The 18598-nt window shown below is 39.8% G+C and overlaps 1 protein-coding gene across 1 annotated transcript in view; it reads left to right on the plus strand.

Annotated features, from left to right (window-relative positions):
* triob (trio Rho guanine nucleotide exchange factor b) overlaps positions 1-18598 on the plus strand; it is a 347395-nt gene that overhangs the window by 226170 nt on the left and 102627 nt on the right. The window contains 8 exon segments of the mRNA XM_034175263.1: positions 9663-9782; positions 11787-11885; positions 11965-12081; positions 12150-12299; positions 14247-14361; positions 14639-14754; positions 16858-16980; positions 17151-17345. Coding sequence (XP_034031154.1) covers positions 9663-9782; positions 11787-11885; positions 11965-12081; positions 12150-12299; positions 14247-14361; positions 14639-14754; positions 16858-16980; positions 17151-17345 — 1035 coding nt within the window.

Raw genomic sequence — 18598 nt, forward strand, 5'->3', positions numbered from 1 at the left:
CAGTGTAGACGAAGAGGAAGTTTTTGTTGTATTTAATTACAACAAAAAAGCGCCATAATAACTGACAAAACAGCGGTTGTTCCGGCATTTTTTGGTGATACGTGACTGAAAGTGGGTATTTGTCGCACTGTTGGCTGTCATAGTCCTGTGGTGCACCACTCACAGGACATGCGTGTCCTGTCAGACAGGCGTGACATTCAGATCGCCTGCTACGTGTCCACATGATCTGATGGTCCGTTTCACCTGGGACAGCTGTGTGCGCGCTCCAGCCCATCGCAAAAGCGATATATGTTTTATGTATTTCCACGTGATGACATCAAGCACACACACACGCGCCAAGGTGGACAGTTGTAAGGTCATGGCCGTCAAAACACGGTACGTGTTCTATAGTTGTGACGTCCAGAGATCTCAACAGGTGCTGCTGTTGGCAGCCAGCCAACCCCCCTATCTGTTCAGCACAAAGACCAAAGTGTCACTCTTTGTTTCTGATTTATGTGATGGGTTTTTTTGTTGTTGTTGTTGTTATTTTGTAATTGTGTATGTAGTTAGTGTCCTAATTATTTCTATACCTGTGCTGGCTGTGTTCTCTGTGTTTTTAATGTGACACGTCGTGTTCACTGAACCATCATTTCCAGCTGTCAGTGAGTCTCTAGCCAGCAATCAGCTGAGAGGTGCCTCGCTGTGCTGTGTGCGCTCTGGCTGGTCGCTCCCCATCTGTACATACATATCAGCATTCCATGCAAGTGTACCCCCCCACCCCCCCTGCACGCCACATGTGTTGCGGGGGGCAGGGGCCACACGATGAGGGGGAGCCGACACTCTGGCACGCCACATGTGCGTTGCTTGGCAACTCCACAGTTGTAGGAGCACTGAGACAAATTCCACAGCCAACTCGAAAGTGGTCGCCTGCTCACTGTTTTCATGCAGACATCGCGAATGGCCACACATTTTCTGTGTCCAGCGAGCGGTTCATGTGTGGTACCTGGAATTTGGTTGACACCTGCCGAGAGAGGGTTTGAATGGGCAGTCACGGGGCACTCTCTGTCTTTCGGCTGCTGGTGTGCGCGAATGGCTGTGGCGACAGGTGTACGAGGCGTTAGAAGTGGCTCCGATTTTTCACAATTGGCATGCAATTCCTCCTTTGTGCTCTAGTCAGCTTCAATCGTGTTATGTGTGAAGGGGCCCTTATGCAACCCATCATCTTGGTTTTTATCTTTTTAATTAATTTATATCAAGTTGTAGAAATTGGATTTCAGTTTGAGTTTAAGGAAGATATCTTTAGAACTTTTTATATTGAGAAGCCTGATTTACTTATTGTATTTGAAATGGCATAAACAAATTAAAATGTGTGAAATATCAAGCGGTCCAATATGTTTGGAGGGCACTGTACTATAGGTATGGCGTTTATGAATGATTAAGAATTTTAGGATGAGAGAGTCGCAATTAAGTGAAATTGCAAGGAGTGAAAAAAGCCAGATTTGAAATGTATTCTTCTGTTTGTGCCACAGGCTGACAACTAAGTAGGGATCCTTTCCATCAACCTGCATGAAATCAAACAACTTCCAAAACGGCAGTGGCTAATGTATTAGCTAGCCATTCCACATAGTATAATTTTATAAAATTCAGATTTATCAAAGTATAAACTTCAGTCACTTGAAAGAGGCCCTGAGGCTGACTGATGCCGGTGCTTATCTCTGGAGTCCATTGCGCCAAGCATATGAGAATGTACGACTCCCCCTGGACAGGACGCCAGCCTGACATGGGTTACTTCCCCCGACTAAGGCTGGTACTCATTTACAGCTGGGTGGCCTGGGACATTGTAGATGAACTGTCTTGTCCAAGAACACAGTGTGAACAGGATTCTAACCTAGTTCTGTAGATTGGTAGCTTAGCTCCTTATCTACTGACCTACCTGCTCTACTTTGCTACTACGCTAGAGACTGTTCTCAAGTTGTTGTTTTTTTTGTTGTTGTTATTTTTTAATTTCCACATTATTTCAAAATTTTGTGTGATCTGGTGATAGTTGTGCACTCAAGTTTGTTTCTGCGTTGTGAGGGCCAAGCAATATTTTATAAAAGTATATCAATATAAGGCCAAGATGGGACATATTTATCGTATTTTCCAGACAATAAGTCATGCAGGAATATTCTTCACATCTGTGCAAAAACTTGTCATGAAGAAGAAAAAATATGCTATTGCTTCATGCAACAAGAAGCATGAATTTAATTGGTGCATTATTTATTTATAATGCAAACACCATAAGCAGAAGCTAACGAGCTAATTAATGTTATTGTATCAGGCATGAAGAGTGCAATAGTAAATGGCTTCTGGTCACCACTGAACAGATGAAAATGTCTGGTGGAACATCTCACAAACACTTTTAGCAGAGTGTTTTTGTTTGTTTGTTTGTTTGTTTTTTCCTTTACAGCCCTGCTGAAGTATATTTTGTGTGCTTGCTGGGAAGCCTTGTCTGTTTAGAAGCAAAACTAACCAAATAAAAATGAGTCCATTTTTATAACTATGGTTTTTATCATTGTAGTAAGGCCAAATAACAGCAGCATTTAATGCTTCAGAATGAATGAAAATGAGAATAAAACAGCAGCAGATATGAAACTGAGACTAAAGTAGGTGAAATTACTCAGCGGTGGGCTGTATCATCAATTTAATTGAGCTGTTATGACAGCATAATGATATTGATGCCAGTATGATGCTAATAGTAATTTTACTTCTTTATATGAAGAGAAGGAACAGTCTATAAATGGATGGAGCATTATGCAGTAGGAACAGGTGCAGTGCTGTACAGTTATAGCTGTTTCTAAATCAGCATTTTATTAGGAAACGACTTCCAGAACTTCATAAAGTATGTGCATTTTCCTGTATACCCAGATAACAGCTGATATCAGCAGAAGGGCTTCTGCTATCAGTTATCTCCTGCAGCCTGCAAGAATCAAGTCTGTTTCAAGCACTGATGGGTAACGAGCTGCGTGTCGTCACCAGAGAGCTGCGTGTCGTCACCACTAGAGAGCTGCGTGTCGTCAGAGCGAGCTGCAAAAAGTTTGTACCTGAGTTTTCAGAGGTGGTGTTTGTAGTTGCCATCTGCCACGCCGGTGTTTGCCAACCCGAACTTAGCCCCGCGACTGGACAGCAACAACGTCCGAGGCCCGCCCAACGTGGTGAATTCACCGAGGCCGCGCGCTGCATCATTAAAGCTGCACGTCACGAGTGCCGCTTCCCCGAGGCCTCGTGCAGCCACCGCGGATCCATCAGCGCGGAAACACCGAGGCCGCGCGGCACCAGCGCAGTGCAGATCCATCCCGGTGACAAACAACGCAGGCTGTTAACATCGGCGATCGTCAAGCTGCCCATAAGCCGACCATGGGGCCTAAGAAGGTTCTGACAGCGGAGGAAGGTGACGATGTTAAAAAATCTCTGGACTTTCTATCAGAGGAGATTTCTGTTGTGAAGCAGCAACAGAAATCAATAATGGATCTGGTGGAGGAGGTGAAGGCATTACGGCTCCAGAACGCCGAGAAAGACCGGCGTCTGGTGCAGCTGGAAAATAGAGTGGCTGAATTGGAGCAGTACACCAGAATTAACGTCATCATCACAGGTCTTCACATCAAACCACGGTCCTACGCACGGGCGGTAACAGATGAGAGCGGAGGGGAGCCCAGTGAACAGGAGGTCAGCTCTGTGGAAAACAGGTTGCTGATTTCCTCCTATCTAAAGGTATAGAAATGGATTTAAATAACATTGAAGTGTGCCACCCTCTGCCCCGGAGAAATGACGGTGATAAACGAACCGTCATCATGAGATTCATCAACAGAAAACACAAAACAGCACTGTTAAAACAAGGAAGAAAACTGAAAGGGACAAACGTATTCATCAATGAACATCTCACCAAACGGAATGCAGACATCGCCAGGAAAGCACGCTTCTTAAAGAAACAGGGAAAAATCCAGCACACATGGACTTCAAACTGTAAAATATTCATCAAACTGAATGGATCACCAGAACAAGCAAAGGTTATGGCAATAAGGAACATCGAGGAGCTGGACAAATATGAACAATAGGTATGAGGACTCAAACACATCACAGCACCATGATGCAGACTGGAGCAACCCACTCATCCACATCATCTACACCCGGAGACAAGAGAGACATAATGACTAAGGATAATGATCCGTTTATTTCTGCCCAGGAGCTCTGTCTAGATACATTTAATTATAATAACTCTTCTAACCACCCCTTTGAATCTGAAAATGATGCTGATACCTTTTTCAGTGAGAATATTGTGAGACAGTGCAAATATTTTACAGAAGAACAATTCAAAAATTATAAAATCAATGATGAAGATTTTTCAATTATACATTTCAACAGCAGAAGTCTTTCTCGTAATCTGTCCACTATTAATGATTGTTTGAAAACATCCAAAAAACGTTTTTCAGTTATTGCAATTTCAGAAACATGGTTAAATGAGGATAATAAAGATCTGGTATATCTTGATGGTTATGAATTGTTCCTGGTTAATAGGCAGACAAGAAGGGGCGGAGGCGTTGCATTGTTTGTAAGGTCAGATTATAACTGTAAACTCATTAACAACATGTCATTTACAGTGGACAACATCATGGAATGTGTTACCATAGAAATTACATCTATAAACTCCAAAAACATAGTTGTTAGTTGCATTTACAGAGCTCCTGGGACAAATATTGACACCTTTGAAGACATTATCTTAGGAATGTACAACAAAATCACAGAAATAAGCATTTATTTGTCTGTGGAGATTTCAATATAGATTTTTTAAACCCTCACAATCATCCACAAATTACCTCATTTATAAACACCTTGTACTGTTTAGGACTGTTTCCAACCATCATTCATCCTAGCAGAATAACTATGGACTCAACAACTCTCATTGACAATATTTTAACTAACGTTATATCCGGTAATCTTAGTGGGGGACTACTGGTCAGTGATATCAGTGATCACTTGCCAGTTTTCTCAGTCTTTGCATTGGAGGGTTGTTGTATGTATCGAAGCAATATCAAATTCATGAGTAGAAAAGTAACACCTGAAACAATTGATAATTTAAGGGAGGATTTATCAAGTCAGAATTGGTCAGATGTTTTTGTTGATGATGTTGACAGGTCATATGATGCTTTCATTTCCACTTTTTCCAGTTTGTATAATAAACATTGTCCATTTGTTGACAAAATATATAGAAATCAATATAGCAACAAACCATGGATAACTAAGGGGCTTCAGAGGGCATGTAAAAAGAAAAACGTACTATATAAACAATTCATAAAATTACGAACTAAGGAAGCTGAAAGTAAGTATAAAACATATAAGAATAAGTTAATCAATATCATGAGACTCAGTAAAAAAATATATTATAATGAGTTACTTGTCAAAAATAGAAATAACATCAAAAACACATGGAACATATTAAATGAAATAGTAAAAAAGAATAGAGTAACTAGAGATTATCCTTCATTTTTTCAGAGTAACAACTACATCACGATTGATAACGATGAGTCTATTGCTGAACACTTTAATAAATACTTTGTTAATGTGGGTAAAAATCTTGCCAGTAAAATTGACTCATCAACTAATAACTTCTGGGTAAATAATCAACATTTAACAAATCTGTTTCAATGTTCATTGGTGGTACTCATGAAAGGGAAATACTTGATATGGTTCATGGTTCAAAAAGTAAGAAATCGACTGATTTTAATAATTTGGATATGGCTTTATTAAAAAAAGTTATTGATTGTATAGTAAAACCGTTCAATTATATTTGCAATATGTCACTAAGTACTGGTAAATTTCCTTCTCAAATGAAAATAGCCAAAGTAATTCCTCTGTTTAAAACTGGTGACAAACACACATTTTCTAATTATAGACCTATATCACTCCTGCCACAATTTTCCAAAATTTTGGAAAAAATATTTGCTAAAAGATTAAATGATTATTTACTGAAGCATAACATCATTTGTGAAGAACAATATGGATTCAGAAGGTCTCGAACTACATCACATGCTTTGATGGACTTTGTGGAAAGTATAGCAACTGCAATTGACAATAAACAATACACAATAGGTGTTTTTTTTTTTGATTTACAGAAAGCGTTTGACACAATTAACCATGGAATACTATTAATTAAACTGCAGAAATATGGAATCAGAGGTCTGGCATATGAATGGATAGCTAGTTATTTACAAGGCAGATTTCAGTATGTTCAATACAGTAATACAAATTCTGAACTCAGGGATGTCACGTGGGGTGCCGCAGGGCTCAGTGCTGGGTCCTTTGTTGTTTATAATCTATATAAATGATATAAGTTGGGTGTCGAGTTCACTGAGATGTGTCCTTTTTGCGGATGATACAACTGTGTTCTGTAGCGGTGAAAATCTGGAACAGCTTCTGGACATAGTGGAGAAAGAACTGGAAAAATTTAAGGTTTGGTTTGATGCTAATAAGTTGTCACTCAACCTTGGGAAAACTAAATGTATTATATTTGGAAATAAACAGGCACCCAAATGTAAAAATGTAACTATAAACAATAAGGAAATTGAGTTAGTAACAGAGAATAAATTTTTAGGTGTTATAATTGATAATAAACTTAGCTGGAAACCACATATAAATTATGTGAAATCCAAATTGTCAAAAACTATAGCCATTTTGTATAAAGCCAAAGACCTACTGCCGCAAGAAGGGTTGCTTACTTTATATCATTCTCTGATGGTACCATATATGACATATTGTGTTGAGTCATGGGGAAACACTTACAAATCAAATACCAATCCAATATTCCTTTTGCAAAAACAAGCCATACGAATCATCTGCAATAAACAATATCGTGAACCAACTCATTCTCTATTTGTGTCTTTAAATTTATTAAAATTCATAGATTTGGTCGATTACATTACAATTCAAACTTTATTTGAGCGAAAAACCAAGCCTTACCGAGACATGTCCAGAGTCTGTTCCGATTGAGGGAATCCAGATATAGTTTAAGAGGTTGTGCAATTTTTATGAAACCACCAGTAAGAACAAATGTAAAGGGTTTTTGTGTGTCTGTGGTTGGGGTGAGGAAATGGAACAAATGTTCAACAGAGGTTAGAATGAGTAGTACCTTAGTAAGATTTAAGAAACTACTCAAAAAGAACATCATGTCTAAGTATCATAAAGAGGCAAATACAATTTGATTTATATGGAATGGTCAATTTATAAGTGGGACTTATTGTATATTTGAATGTGTGGGTATGTATATGCATATGTAGATATATAGATATGGGTAGGTGTATATGTATATAAGTGACTGTGTATATGTATGTATATATTTATGTTTGTAAAGTATATACGTATGTATATAGGTATATATGGCACAGCCCAAGCAGAGGGTCACCCCCAAGAGCCTGGTCTGCTTGAGGTTTCTTCCTTATAGGGGGTTTTTCCTCACCACAGTTGCCTCCTTACTGGCGTAAAGTGCCTTGATTCGACTTTCTTGTGATCTGGTACTATATAAATATAATTATAAGTGAATAGTATATTGATGTGTATGTCTGTGTGTCGACATGTAGTAGTGAATTTGTATTTATGTAAATATGACTGATTAGAATTGTTGGACTTGTACTAGCAGGGGTGGGCGCTAATAAGCTTTGCTTCAGCCCACACCCTTTCGGACTCACTAGTTTTGTCTGTGTTTGTTTGTGGAATTGTTCATTTTTTTCTATTTGAATATTTTGTGTGCCGAATAAAAAACTTTGTCACTTTGTCACTAACTGTAGATGGTATACGAGTATTTCTGATTATTTTGGATTTTATACACATTTGATCCTTTTCTCCTTAGGTGTTTTCTGCATTATCTTCTCCACTTGATGCAACGTGAGCAAAGATAAGAAACCCGCTTCTTCGGGTCGGATCTGTGGTCAACTTTAAAAAGTGACTATATTCCAATAAATATTATGCAAATCCAACCTTTCACACCGGATTCTGCACACTTTAAGCTTACATCACCCTGGCTGATTTTCACAAATTGAAGCCGGCTCCACGCTGACATATAGCAGTCGCAGTGGAAACTGGCGGCTCTGAAGCAGCTGAAAAACAGGAGTCAGAATTATGTTGCCTCATCGTTTTTATGGCCGAGCTTTGGTGGCAGTTCCACCCATCACCCGCAAGAGCAGGTGTGCTCGCTGAGTCAGATTAAAGAATGGTTCCTTTAAGGGCAGGTTCCTTTTTTGTTTGAAACTAGGCCAACAACAGCAGGAGCAACAGCAATTTTACACGTGTGGTGCCCGAGTGCGGTGGCGGGGCGGAGGTGGAGGAGAAAGGGGGACAGGGTGAGAGTTGAAAGACTCTGAGGACAAAAGCAGGAAAACGTTTAACTGCGATGAAAGGAGGAGGTGTCAGAGCTCGATGCGCTATGAGGAGAAAGCGGAGGAGGTCAGAATGTTAAACTGCTGATGGAGGAAGAGAAGGAGAAAAGATGTGGAATGTAAATGGATTTGTTTTGTTTAATGAGCGACGTTTAAAGCAGCACTCCTCATTTAGTGATTTCGACCCAAGGCCAAAATATGACCATCAGGTGTTACGAAGACTGTTTGTCCGTCCGATAATCTGTCTGTACTCAGCATATGCCCACTCCTAGTAATGCCAAGGTCTTCACATTCACAGGGAACGTTCTTGGGACACAGACCTTGGACAAGTTCAAAGATTGCTAACCTTGACCTATTTTAAGAGGTCAAAAGGTCACATTCTGTTTTCTGTTTTTATGCTCAATATGGCCAGGGTATTTTAGCATTGCGTTATTATATTTTTATTTGTATATTCCTGCAAGCATTTGACATAAACTCACAAATTCAAGGTTTTAGTCATTCTACAGCTTCTAAAACTGCAGCCGCCACAAAAGAATGTAGTGGTTGGTTTTACCAACTTTTTTTGAGAAAATCAAGCCCGTATCTCACTGAGCGGCAAATGATGACGATCGTGACAGTTTTTTTGGATTTGCCAACTTTTTTGAAGAAAATAAAGCCCGTATCTCACAGAAGGAATTTCTGCTCCTCTTGAGGAAGAATTGTTTTGTCTGGCTCCTGCACACTAGAAGCAAAATGAGGACGATAAAAAAATAAAAGAAGAAGAAAAGGTACATTTGTTAAGTCAGAGAGTGGTTGGGAACCAAAAAACTTTAGCGACACCCCTTACAACCATTTAAAATGCTTAAAACTGTTTTACAAAATGTTTGCAACTGTTTGTGTGAAAAATTAATTCATTATGAAATTTTGAACATGTTCAAAATTTATTTGTGACAAGAAATACTGTTTGTGACCCTAAAAACTGTTTTGCAAGTGTTTAGGAACCCTCACGAAACCCAAAATTTGCTACGTTCATCAGCATTCACCGTTCCACGAGATACGGGCTTAAACAGGTCTCAGATACCAGTTGGGAGTCACAGCTTCAAAACTTGAAATAACTTTAACAGTTGTCTTGTGTTAGTCCATGTCTAAATAATTCCTACAGTCAGTTACAGAATGTTAACAGTTGTAGCTTTAATTTGCATTTCATCATGTTTGAATCAGGGATTGCATTGTTTCATCTGTTTGGAAAAAAATGGCATTAAATAATGAGCTTAAAACATCCTCTTATGTGTGTTTTAGGTTCTGGGTTGGATCCGTAATGGTGAGTCCATGTTAAATGCGGGTCTGATCACAGCCAGCTCACTACAGGAAGCTGAACAGCTGCAGAAGGAACATGAACAATTCCAACATGCTATTGAGGTAAAGGGAAAAAAAATATTATTTTTCAATTATTACCTCTATATTTTAGAGGAATTTCACACCATGTCATTCATATGTAATTATTCTTAAAGGTGTCATTGAGGCCAATTTTTCATAAAATTGTCTTGTGCTGTAATGTAATTATTATAAATCACCTCTATTTCTGCAGTATAGTGCTTATTAGTTGTTTTATCATTTCTTGTCTTTTGTTTTCCCAATTTCAGTTGCAATTGAATGTCGACTGTATTGGTTTTGCTCTCTGAAGATAACGCAACCATATGTAGTGTAGTAGTACCCTTTGACCCTCAAATGGCATGCTGGGACGTTGAGTTTCCCAGTGTGTCACAGAATGTTGTCGTAATTTTTACCCTCAGGGTTCAAAATTCTTTTTTTTTTTTTTTTTTTTTGCCACACAAGTTGAATTTTTAGCATATTGGCAGGACAAAATGTAAATTCCTTATTTGAATACTAACAAATAAAATTACAGTGGTTGCCGAATGAAATCCATTCTGACAAAAAGTTAAAATATCCGGAGGAATTCCACCTTTAATTGAATAATTTGCTCATTTCTTCATTCTCTCTTTTTCCTTCTTGCTCTTCAAGGCCTCAAACATTTGACTTCCTGAGACTATTTTCAGCATGTCTGTCTGTCTGTCTGTCTATCTCCTCATAAGACATCGTACAAGAAATGGAATTATGAATGACGAACATCACTTGCACTTTCTTTATTCTGTTTCTTCTTACCTTTCTTTGCTGAGTTTGGAGCTCATATTTCCTTTGAACTTTATAAATGGCTCATTATAAATGGAGGCCTGTTTCTGAACTACTGCTGCATCTTTTATGGTTTGCATTTTTATGCAGACCATAAAAGATCATCTCAGTTATTACTTACAGCAATGTGCAAAACTTTTATTACGTCCGCCAAGGAAATTTTGGAGGTGATCCGGATCTGGATTCTGGATTCAAGATTTCACTTTATATAAGCTTTGAAGAATTATATAAAAAAAAAAAATTCCTTCAGAGATTCTCACTAAATTTGTACCACAGAAAGATCATAGAGCACAGAAGACTCCACTTAATTTTTGAGGTGATCCGGATCTGGATTGGCAGATGTCAAAAATCTCAGCTTGCTGTCATTTCCTCTATAAAATATAGGAGTTCTTTGTCATAATATATTTGCTACTAATTGGCTTGTTTTTGTATTTGCAGCATCTTTGATTTTTGAAAAAGGTCTTGTGTATCAGCTTTTTGCAGTGTATTATCACTTCAGTTACATGAAGTACAGTTACATGTTTTAAATAATCTCTTCTTACAGGCTAAATATTTTGCATTTACCACTGTTTGTTGCAATTTTAAAGGAAAAAGTCACAAAATTAATGTCACATAGGCCCATTCCATACCTGAAAAAGGTGAGAATTACAGAATAATACTTTTTAAAATGCAGTCAAAACTATGAGATCAAAGTCAAGATATTAACTGTCTATGTGAAGTCAACATTATTAGACTTTATCAGTCATAATTATAAGATTAAAAAGTCTACATTCACCCCTTTTCAATCTCATGACACCTTAGTCAAAATGTACTTTCTGTGTCATAATCTGAAGAAATAGGCCAAATTATATGGATGAAAATGTATGATGAATGAAAACACTCATATTAAACTTGGTATGAGTGTTAGGCATGGTAATCCCAATAGGCCTATTGATTTTTTGGGGGGTCAAAGGTCAAAAATAATTGTGCTATACTTTGCAAAATCTTTCTGCAGAAAAGTGTCACTTGCCAATGGTAGGCTTATCAATGTTTGTCCACGGCACTGTGGGTTAGTGCACATATTGTGCTTGTTATCATTTCAACTTTGATATTTTTTTTTCTGCTTCTTTACATAATTGTCAGCTTGCATGCAGATGTATAGAAAATCAGTTATAAATTATTTCATGTTGTGCAGCTTCAGTGTAATTACATGCTTTCTGGTGCTTCCTCTCACCATCATCTCATTTTCTGCAGAAAACCCATCAGAGTGCGCTGCAGGTGCAGCAGAAGGCGGAGGCCTTGCTCCAGGCCAACCACTACAACATGGACATGATCAGAGAGTGTGCAGAAAAGGTCTGCACTCACTTTTACACTGTACATGAAATCGTTGCATTCAGGTAGACAGCGACAAACTGATGTCTTTGCATGGAAGGTGGCAGATCACTGGCAGCAGCTGATGCTCAAGATGGAAAGACCGTCTCAGCTGGTGAATGCTTCTGTGGCCTTCTACAAGCCTCGAGCAGGTATTTTTGTGACTGTGCATGACTCCGTGCAAACATCTGTACAGAGCTTTGTGGGACAGGAGGACGTCAGTGCTCTGTGTGTCTGTTTTTTTAGGTGTGCAGCGTGTTGGAGAGCCTGGAGCAGGAGTATAAGCGAGAGGAGGACTGGTGTGGTGGAGCTGATAAACTGGGTCCGAACAGTGAGACGGACCACGTCACGCCGATGATCAGCAAGCATCTGGAGCAGAAAGAGGCCTTCCTCAAGGTGAAGAAGAGGAGTTTCAAACTCCACTTGGAAAACTGTCACAGGCCAGGATTAAACACCATTATTTGTGGGGTGGATTCTGGTTAATGGGAGCAGCCAAAACTCTGTACCTGGCATTTTCCTAATGACCTGATTCTAACAAAATGTGCAGATCAAGTGAATCCCCATCAGAAAAGAAATTAAATAAGTCTTTCTCATTTGTTTTTTCATATTTTGCAAAATATAGAGTGTCATTACACTCTAAGAAATAAAATGTTGAATTTAATTGATAAAGTTAAGGTAACTTTTTCCATATAACATTGTCAATTAAGTGCAAAACAATATTGCAGTTGAAATTAATTAAAACAAATGAAACATTATTACTTAGGAGTAGGGTTAGTAATAGTGAGTTAAAAAAACGTGGTCACAAAAATTTGACTCATTTCATGATGGGCGCACGAAAAAAATGTGAGACTGGGCTGGTATGTAAGTATTCACAGCCTTTGCCATGAAGCTCACAATTGAGCTCAGGTGCATCCTGTTTCCACTGATGATCCTTGGGATGCTTCTGCAGCTTAATTGGTGTCCACCTGGGGTAAATTCAGATGATTGGACATGATTTGGAAAGACACACACCTGTCTACATATAAGGTCCCACAGTTGACAGTGCATGTCAAAGCACAAAAAGGAACTGTCTGTAGATCTCTGAGACAGGATTGTCTTGAAGTACAAATTTGGGGAAGGATACAGAAACATTTCTGCTGCCTTGAAGGTCCCGATGAGCACAGTGACCTCCATCATTCGTAAATGGAAGAAGTTCAGATTCACTGGGACTCTTTCTAAAGCTGGCCACCCGTATTAATGGAGCGATTGAGGGAGAAGGGCCTTAGACATGGAGGTGATCAAGAACCTGATGGTCACTCTGTCAGAGCTCCAGCATTCCTCTGTGGGGAGAGGACAACCTTCCAGAAGGACAACCATCTCTGCAGCAATCCACCAATCAGGCCTGTATGGTGGAGTGGCCAGACAGAAGCCACTCCTTAGTAAAAGGCACGTGACAGCCCACCTGGAGTTTTCCAAAAGGCACCTGACGGAGTCTCAGACCATGAGAAACAAAATTCTCTGGTTTGATGAGACAAAGATTGAACTCTTTGGCCTCGAATGCCAGGCATCATTTTTGGAGGAAACCAGGCACCATCCCTACAGTGAAGCATGGTGATGGCAGCATCATGCTGTGGGGATGTTTTTCAGCAGCAGGAACTGGGAGACTAGTCAGGATTGAGGGAAAGATGAATGCAGAAATGTACAGAGACATCCTGGATGAAAACCTGCTCCAGAGCGCTCTTGATGTCAGACTGGGGCAATGGCTCATCTTTCAGCAGGACAATGACCCTAAGCACACAGCCAAGATATCAAAGGATTGGCTTCAGGACAACTCTGTGAATGTCCTTGAGTGGCCCAGCCAGAGCCCAGACCTGAATCTGATTGAACATCTCTGGAGAGATCTGAAAATGGCTGTGCACTGATGAGCCCCATCCAACCTCATGGAGCTTGAGAGGTGTTGCATAGAGGAATGGATAAAGATAGGTGCACCAAGCTTGTGGCATCATATTCAAGAAGACTTGAGGCTGTAATTGCTGCCAAAGGTGCATCAACAAAGTATTGAACAAAGGGTATGAAAGGGTGTACATGTGGTTTCTTAGGTTTATTTTTATTTTTAATAATTTGCAAAAAAAAAATCCAAAAAACTTTTTTCATGTTGTCATTATGGGGTGTTGTGAGTAGAATTTTGAGGGGAAAAATGATTTACTTCATTTTTGGAATATGCTGAAGCACTGTGAATACTTTCCGGATGAGTTCAGGCATCGAGTTGTCGATTGTGGCACTTCGGGGGTGTTAGTAAACACAGATTACTGTTTTGTTTTTGATAATGCTACCAACATGTGTCGTAATTCTTCACGCTTACAGGCTTGTACCTTAGCGAGGCGAAACGCTGATGTCTTTCTGAAGTACCTGCACAGAAACAGCGTCAACATGCCGGGAATGTTGTCTCACGTCAAAGCTCCGGAAACTCAGGTCAAGAGTAAGTTGACATCTCTACAGTCAACTTCACTATTTCTGCAACTGCTCAGTGGAAATCATCTGGTCACTAGTTTTCCATGCAGGGTCTGCATTTAAATCTTTGTAAATGAATTTGTGAACAGTCACCAGCATGTTTTTCCTCCTCCTTATAACATCTTTACTTTTTCACTCTGCTGTTTCCTGTGTTTTTCATACTGTAAGTGAAGCGTTTCAGCGTGCTCCTGCAAAATGAACAGTTTGAATAAATTCCTGGTTGTGCATTCGTGTCATTTCTGCAGACATCTTGAACGAGTTGCTGCAGAGAGAGAATAGAGTGCTCCACTTCTGGACCATGAGAAAGCGGCGGCTCGACCAGTGCCAGCAATATGTCGTGTTTGAACGCAGCGCCAAACAGGTGCGCTCCTGTCTCTCCCCTATGTTTGTGTGCGGGGGTGCATGCTGCTTTTGCAATATTTAATCTTGAACGTGTCACAAATGCACATGGATTCAAAGAAACCATCAAACGTTTATGCTTATTTGTGCACAACTGGTCAGAATTGGAACTGAATCAGCAAAGTGGCTTGGCTCATTTGGGGTACAGCTGCAACTTTCATTTTGTTGTGTCTCTCTTTTTAGGTCAAACAGGCAGTCTGCTTCATCTATCCCAGTAATGATACATTTTTAGTAGGCTGGATGTGATGCATGCTCGCAGACATATCCAGCGATGACAGCATTGAGGACGGCTATCATTATGTGGCCCACTAAATTTAAACTCAAGCTTTATTACAGAGCATTGCAGAGCGTATGATTCATAACGTTCACTTCCGCCCTTAGATGGTATATTTAACCCTCTGGTGTTGTGTTTGTGTTGCAGGATCATACGTCTGCACATGTGAACTGTTCACTCGACACATTTTAGCGTTTAGGTAGCCGTCAGGATTCTTTCACACTTCTGCAGCGTGACAAACTCCGCCACTTTAAGGCTGTTTATAGAAAAGACACTTAGCTCCCTCTGGTGGTGGATAGACAGCACAGAACTTTACAGTTGGAAGTCTGATGATGTCATAGATGATTTTTTCTGGGGCAATCCAGATTATATCCTAAAGGTCCAAATGATGCCTGGACCAGTACTGCCACTGTCGGTCAGTGATGTATAGTCAGCACACCCACGTATGACAAACTGCAAAGAAGAATTAAAGTCAGCCTGTGACATTTAAGACTATAAATTAAAAAAATATTCAAAAGAAACTTCTGGGACAGTTTGCCCTACTAATGCATTACACCCAAATGTTCTCATACTTACTTGTATTAAACATGATAACTTGTAAGGAAAAAAAAAAGATATTTCCTAAATAATGATTTGAGATTAACGTGAGCATTTCTTTATTGAAGGCATCATTTTAAAGGCAAACTTCAAACGTTCTGCAAGTCAGGTTTTACACATTAATATAGCTGCCAACAACTATTTGCTTTTTGGGGATTTAGAGATTTAATGGAGTGTGGAGCAATGCTCGCTTCGTGCTTTACTGTCCGCTGGTTGCCGTCCCAGTCTGGCACATTTAGCACATGAGACTCCCACATCTGCACATTTAGTGCATGTGAGTCCCACCCTGTGAAACTGTTGCACCTCCCCACATTGATAAAGGGACAGGAGAAGTCACAGCTTACCACATAGCAATTTAATTATTTTTTTTTACCACTTCATCATGAACCTGTATAACTGGGGTATTTCTTCATAATTGATGTAAATAAAGTCCAAGACATATTCAGTGACTTGGAAATGTTCCTGTAGCCATAAAACTGATTTACAAAGCGTTCCATTACCTATGCAGCCGTCATCTGGGCTTTTATTTTTTTAATTAATTTATATGAAGTTGTAGAGATTTTCTTTCAGTTCAGGTTTAAGGAAGATCATTTTAGAAATTTTTATTTTTGTATTTTTTGTATTTGAGATGGCAAAAACAAGTTAATATGTGTGAAATAATAAGTGTTGTAATACTTTTTTGGCCACTGTATTCCCGTATAAAGAGCTGTTCAATCTGTCAAATGGCTCCAACTGTCATTCCTTCTGCTTGATTTTTTTATTATGGTATTTGAGCACATGACCTCTAGTGGCAAAAAATAAAATAAAATCTTTTGTGGCACCTTTAATGAAAGAAACTCACCACATTATTATCTCAGGCCTATAAAAACAATCAACTACCGTTTTTGTATTTTAACACCCCTCCTCCCCAATTAAAAAAAAAAAAAAAATCATATGCCAAATAAACTGAGTCTGCACCCTCATATTCATTTACATGCTAGGCTCTGATTGGTCAGTATATTTATGATGCAGCATTTTTAAACAGTGATAAACTCTGGACATAAGTTATGATATGTTGATTAAATTAACCTTCTGTGATGATGTAAGTCTATAAATCATATTTTTGAGTGGAGTGCGTCTTTAAATGAAGGTCCTGTTTGATAGTTGTGGAATTGAAATCTCTGCCTCCTGATTGGTTGTGTGTTTTATTTTCAGGCTCTGGAGTGGATCCACGACACCGGCGAGTTTTACCTGTCCACACACACTTCCACCGGCTCCAGCATCCATCACACACAGGAGCTTCTCAAAGAGCATGAAGACTTCCAGATCACAGCGAAGGTTCGTACGGCGACACTTGGTGCCGTGTCGCCATCACTGTATTCGACAACAAACTATTGTGTCCATCAGGAAAGGCTTCTTTTGCCACCTGTCCTCTGCTGGCGTCGCCTCTCTGGGGCCACCTCTCTTTACCCTCTGCCCCTCCCCTCCCTGTGTGTCTCTATTGACAGCAAACCAAAGAGCGGGTAAAACTGTTGATCCAGCTGGCTGATGGGTTTTGTGACAAAGGCCACGCCCATGCCCTGGAGATAAAGAAATGGGTGTCCTCGGTGGACAAGCGCTACAGGGACTTTTCTCTCCGTATGGACAAATACCGAACCTGCCTGGAAACGGCGCTCGGCATTTCTTCTGACTCCAACAAGGCTGTGAGTCTTCACGACAGCCACACAGGAACACACAGATCGAATCTCTGCTGTTTCATAGCTTCAGTTCACTGGAAGGTAATTTAAGAAGGTGACAACAATAGAAAGACAATATATTTGTACTTTCCGCCAAGGTGGAGCTGGTGGGGGGGGTTAAACCCCTCCCAAAATGTTCCACATACACTCTGATGGCAGAAAGGAGACACTTTGAAGACTTTAAACAAAACAATCAAATTCCTTCACATAATAATCACTATTTAAAACTTCCGTAAGACCACTGTTTTTTTTAAGTGAAGCATCTATATGAAACAATGGTTTGCTGTTTTGAAGCACTTCAAACGAAATGAACCAGGTGCTTCGCAAAATGATTCACCTTTTGAAAATGCCAGCAAAGAAAACGGTAAAGAAAACAGTTTATTGTTTTGAAACAGAAATAAATGAAATGATTTTAAATTGTCGAATGCTAACTGAATGTTTGTCATTTTTGGAAACACCCCATATATTAAATAAAATGATTGTTTGGGAAAACAACTGACTAGGGGTGGAACCGTACGTGTATTCACGCTCAGCCATCACAATACTAATGTTACGGTTCGGTGCAGGCAGTCATATGGAAAACCAGAACCAAATTTCACACGTGTGATTATCATCCAGATGTGCCAGTCTCAGGTACTCAGCACCAAAAACCAAGAAACGTTTGTTTCCCCCTTCTCCATTGTACAGCGTAATGTTCAAACCACAGTGTGAACCGAAGTGTAACTTCTGTGGACCATTTTAGCCTTACAGCGAACTACTGAATGAGACTATTGCTTTAGAACATGAGAAGCTCACGTCATGTCTGGGAACATGTGCCACACGTCACTACATCTATCACAATACAGTACCACATTGGGTCCTGTATGACAGTCACCCAGGTGTCCCCTTGGCATTCCCCAGCCAGTGGAGTCTTCAACAAGGAGACACCTGTGTGCTGGATCGTGCCCAGACAAAACGCACCACATGGCTAAAATGTCGTCACCATGTGACAGTGCAAATGATACCCCTTATCTTGTTTGCCCTAATTAATTGTTCGTTTGACACAAAGTCATTTTAACGGTATTCCAGGATCCTCTGAACAAACCTGGTACCAAACACACCCTGCTGTTGCCTTGGATCACTGGTTGGTAACCATATAGTACGACAGGAAGCACCGTGTCCCCAAAGACTTGGACCTTCATTCTCCTGCTGCATTCAAGGCATCTATTGATTCCACAATT

This window comes from Thalassophryne amazonica, chromosome 7 (genome assembly GCF_902500255.1).
Source record: "Thalassophryne amazonica chromosome 7, fThaAma1.1, whole genome shotgun sequence".
In the NCBI taxonomy this organism is placed as follows: domain Eukaryota; kingdom Metazoa; phylum Chordata; class Actinopteri; order Batrachoidiformes; family Batrachoididae; genus Thalassophryne; species Thalassophryne amazonica.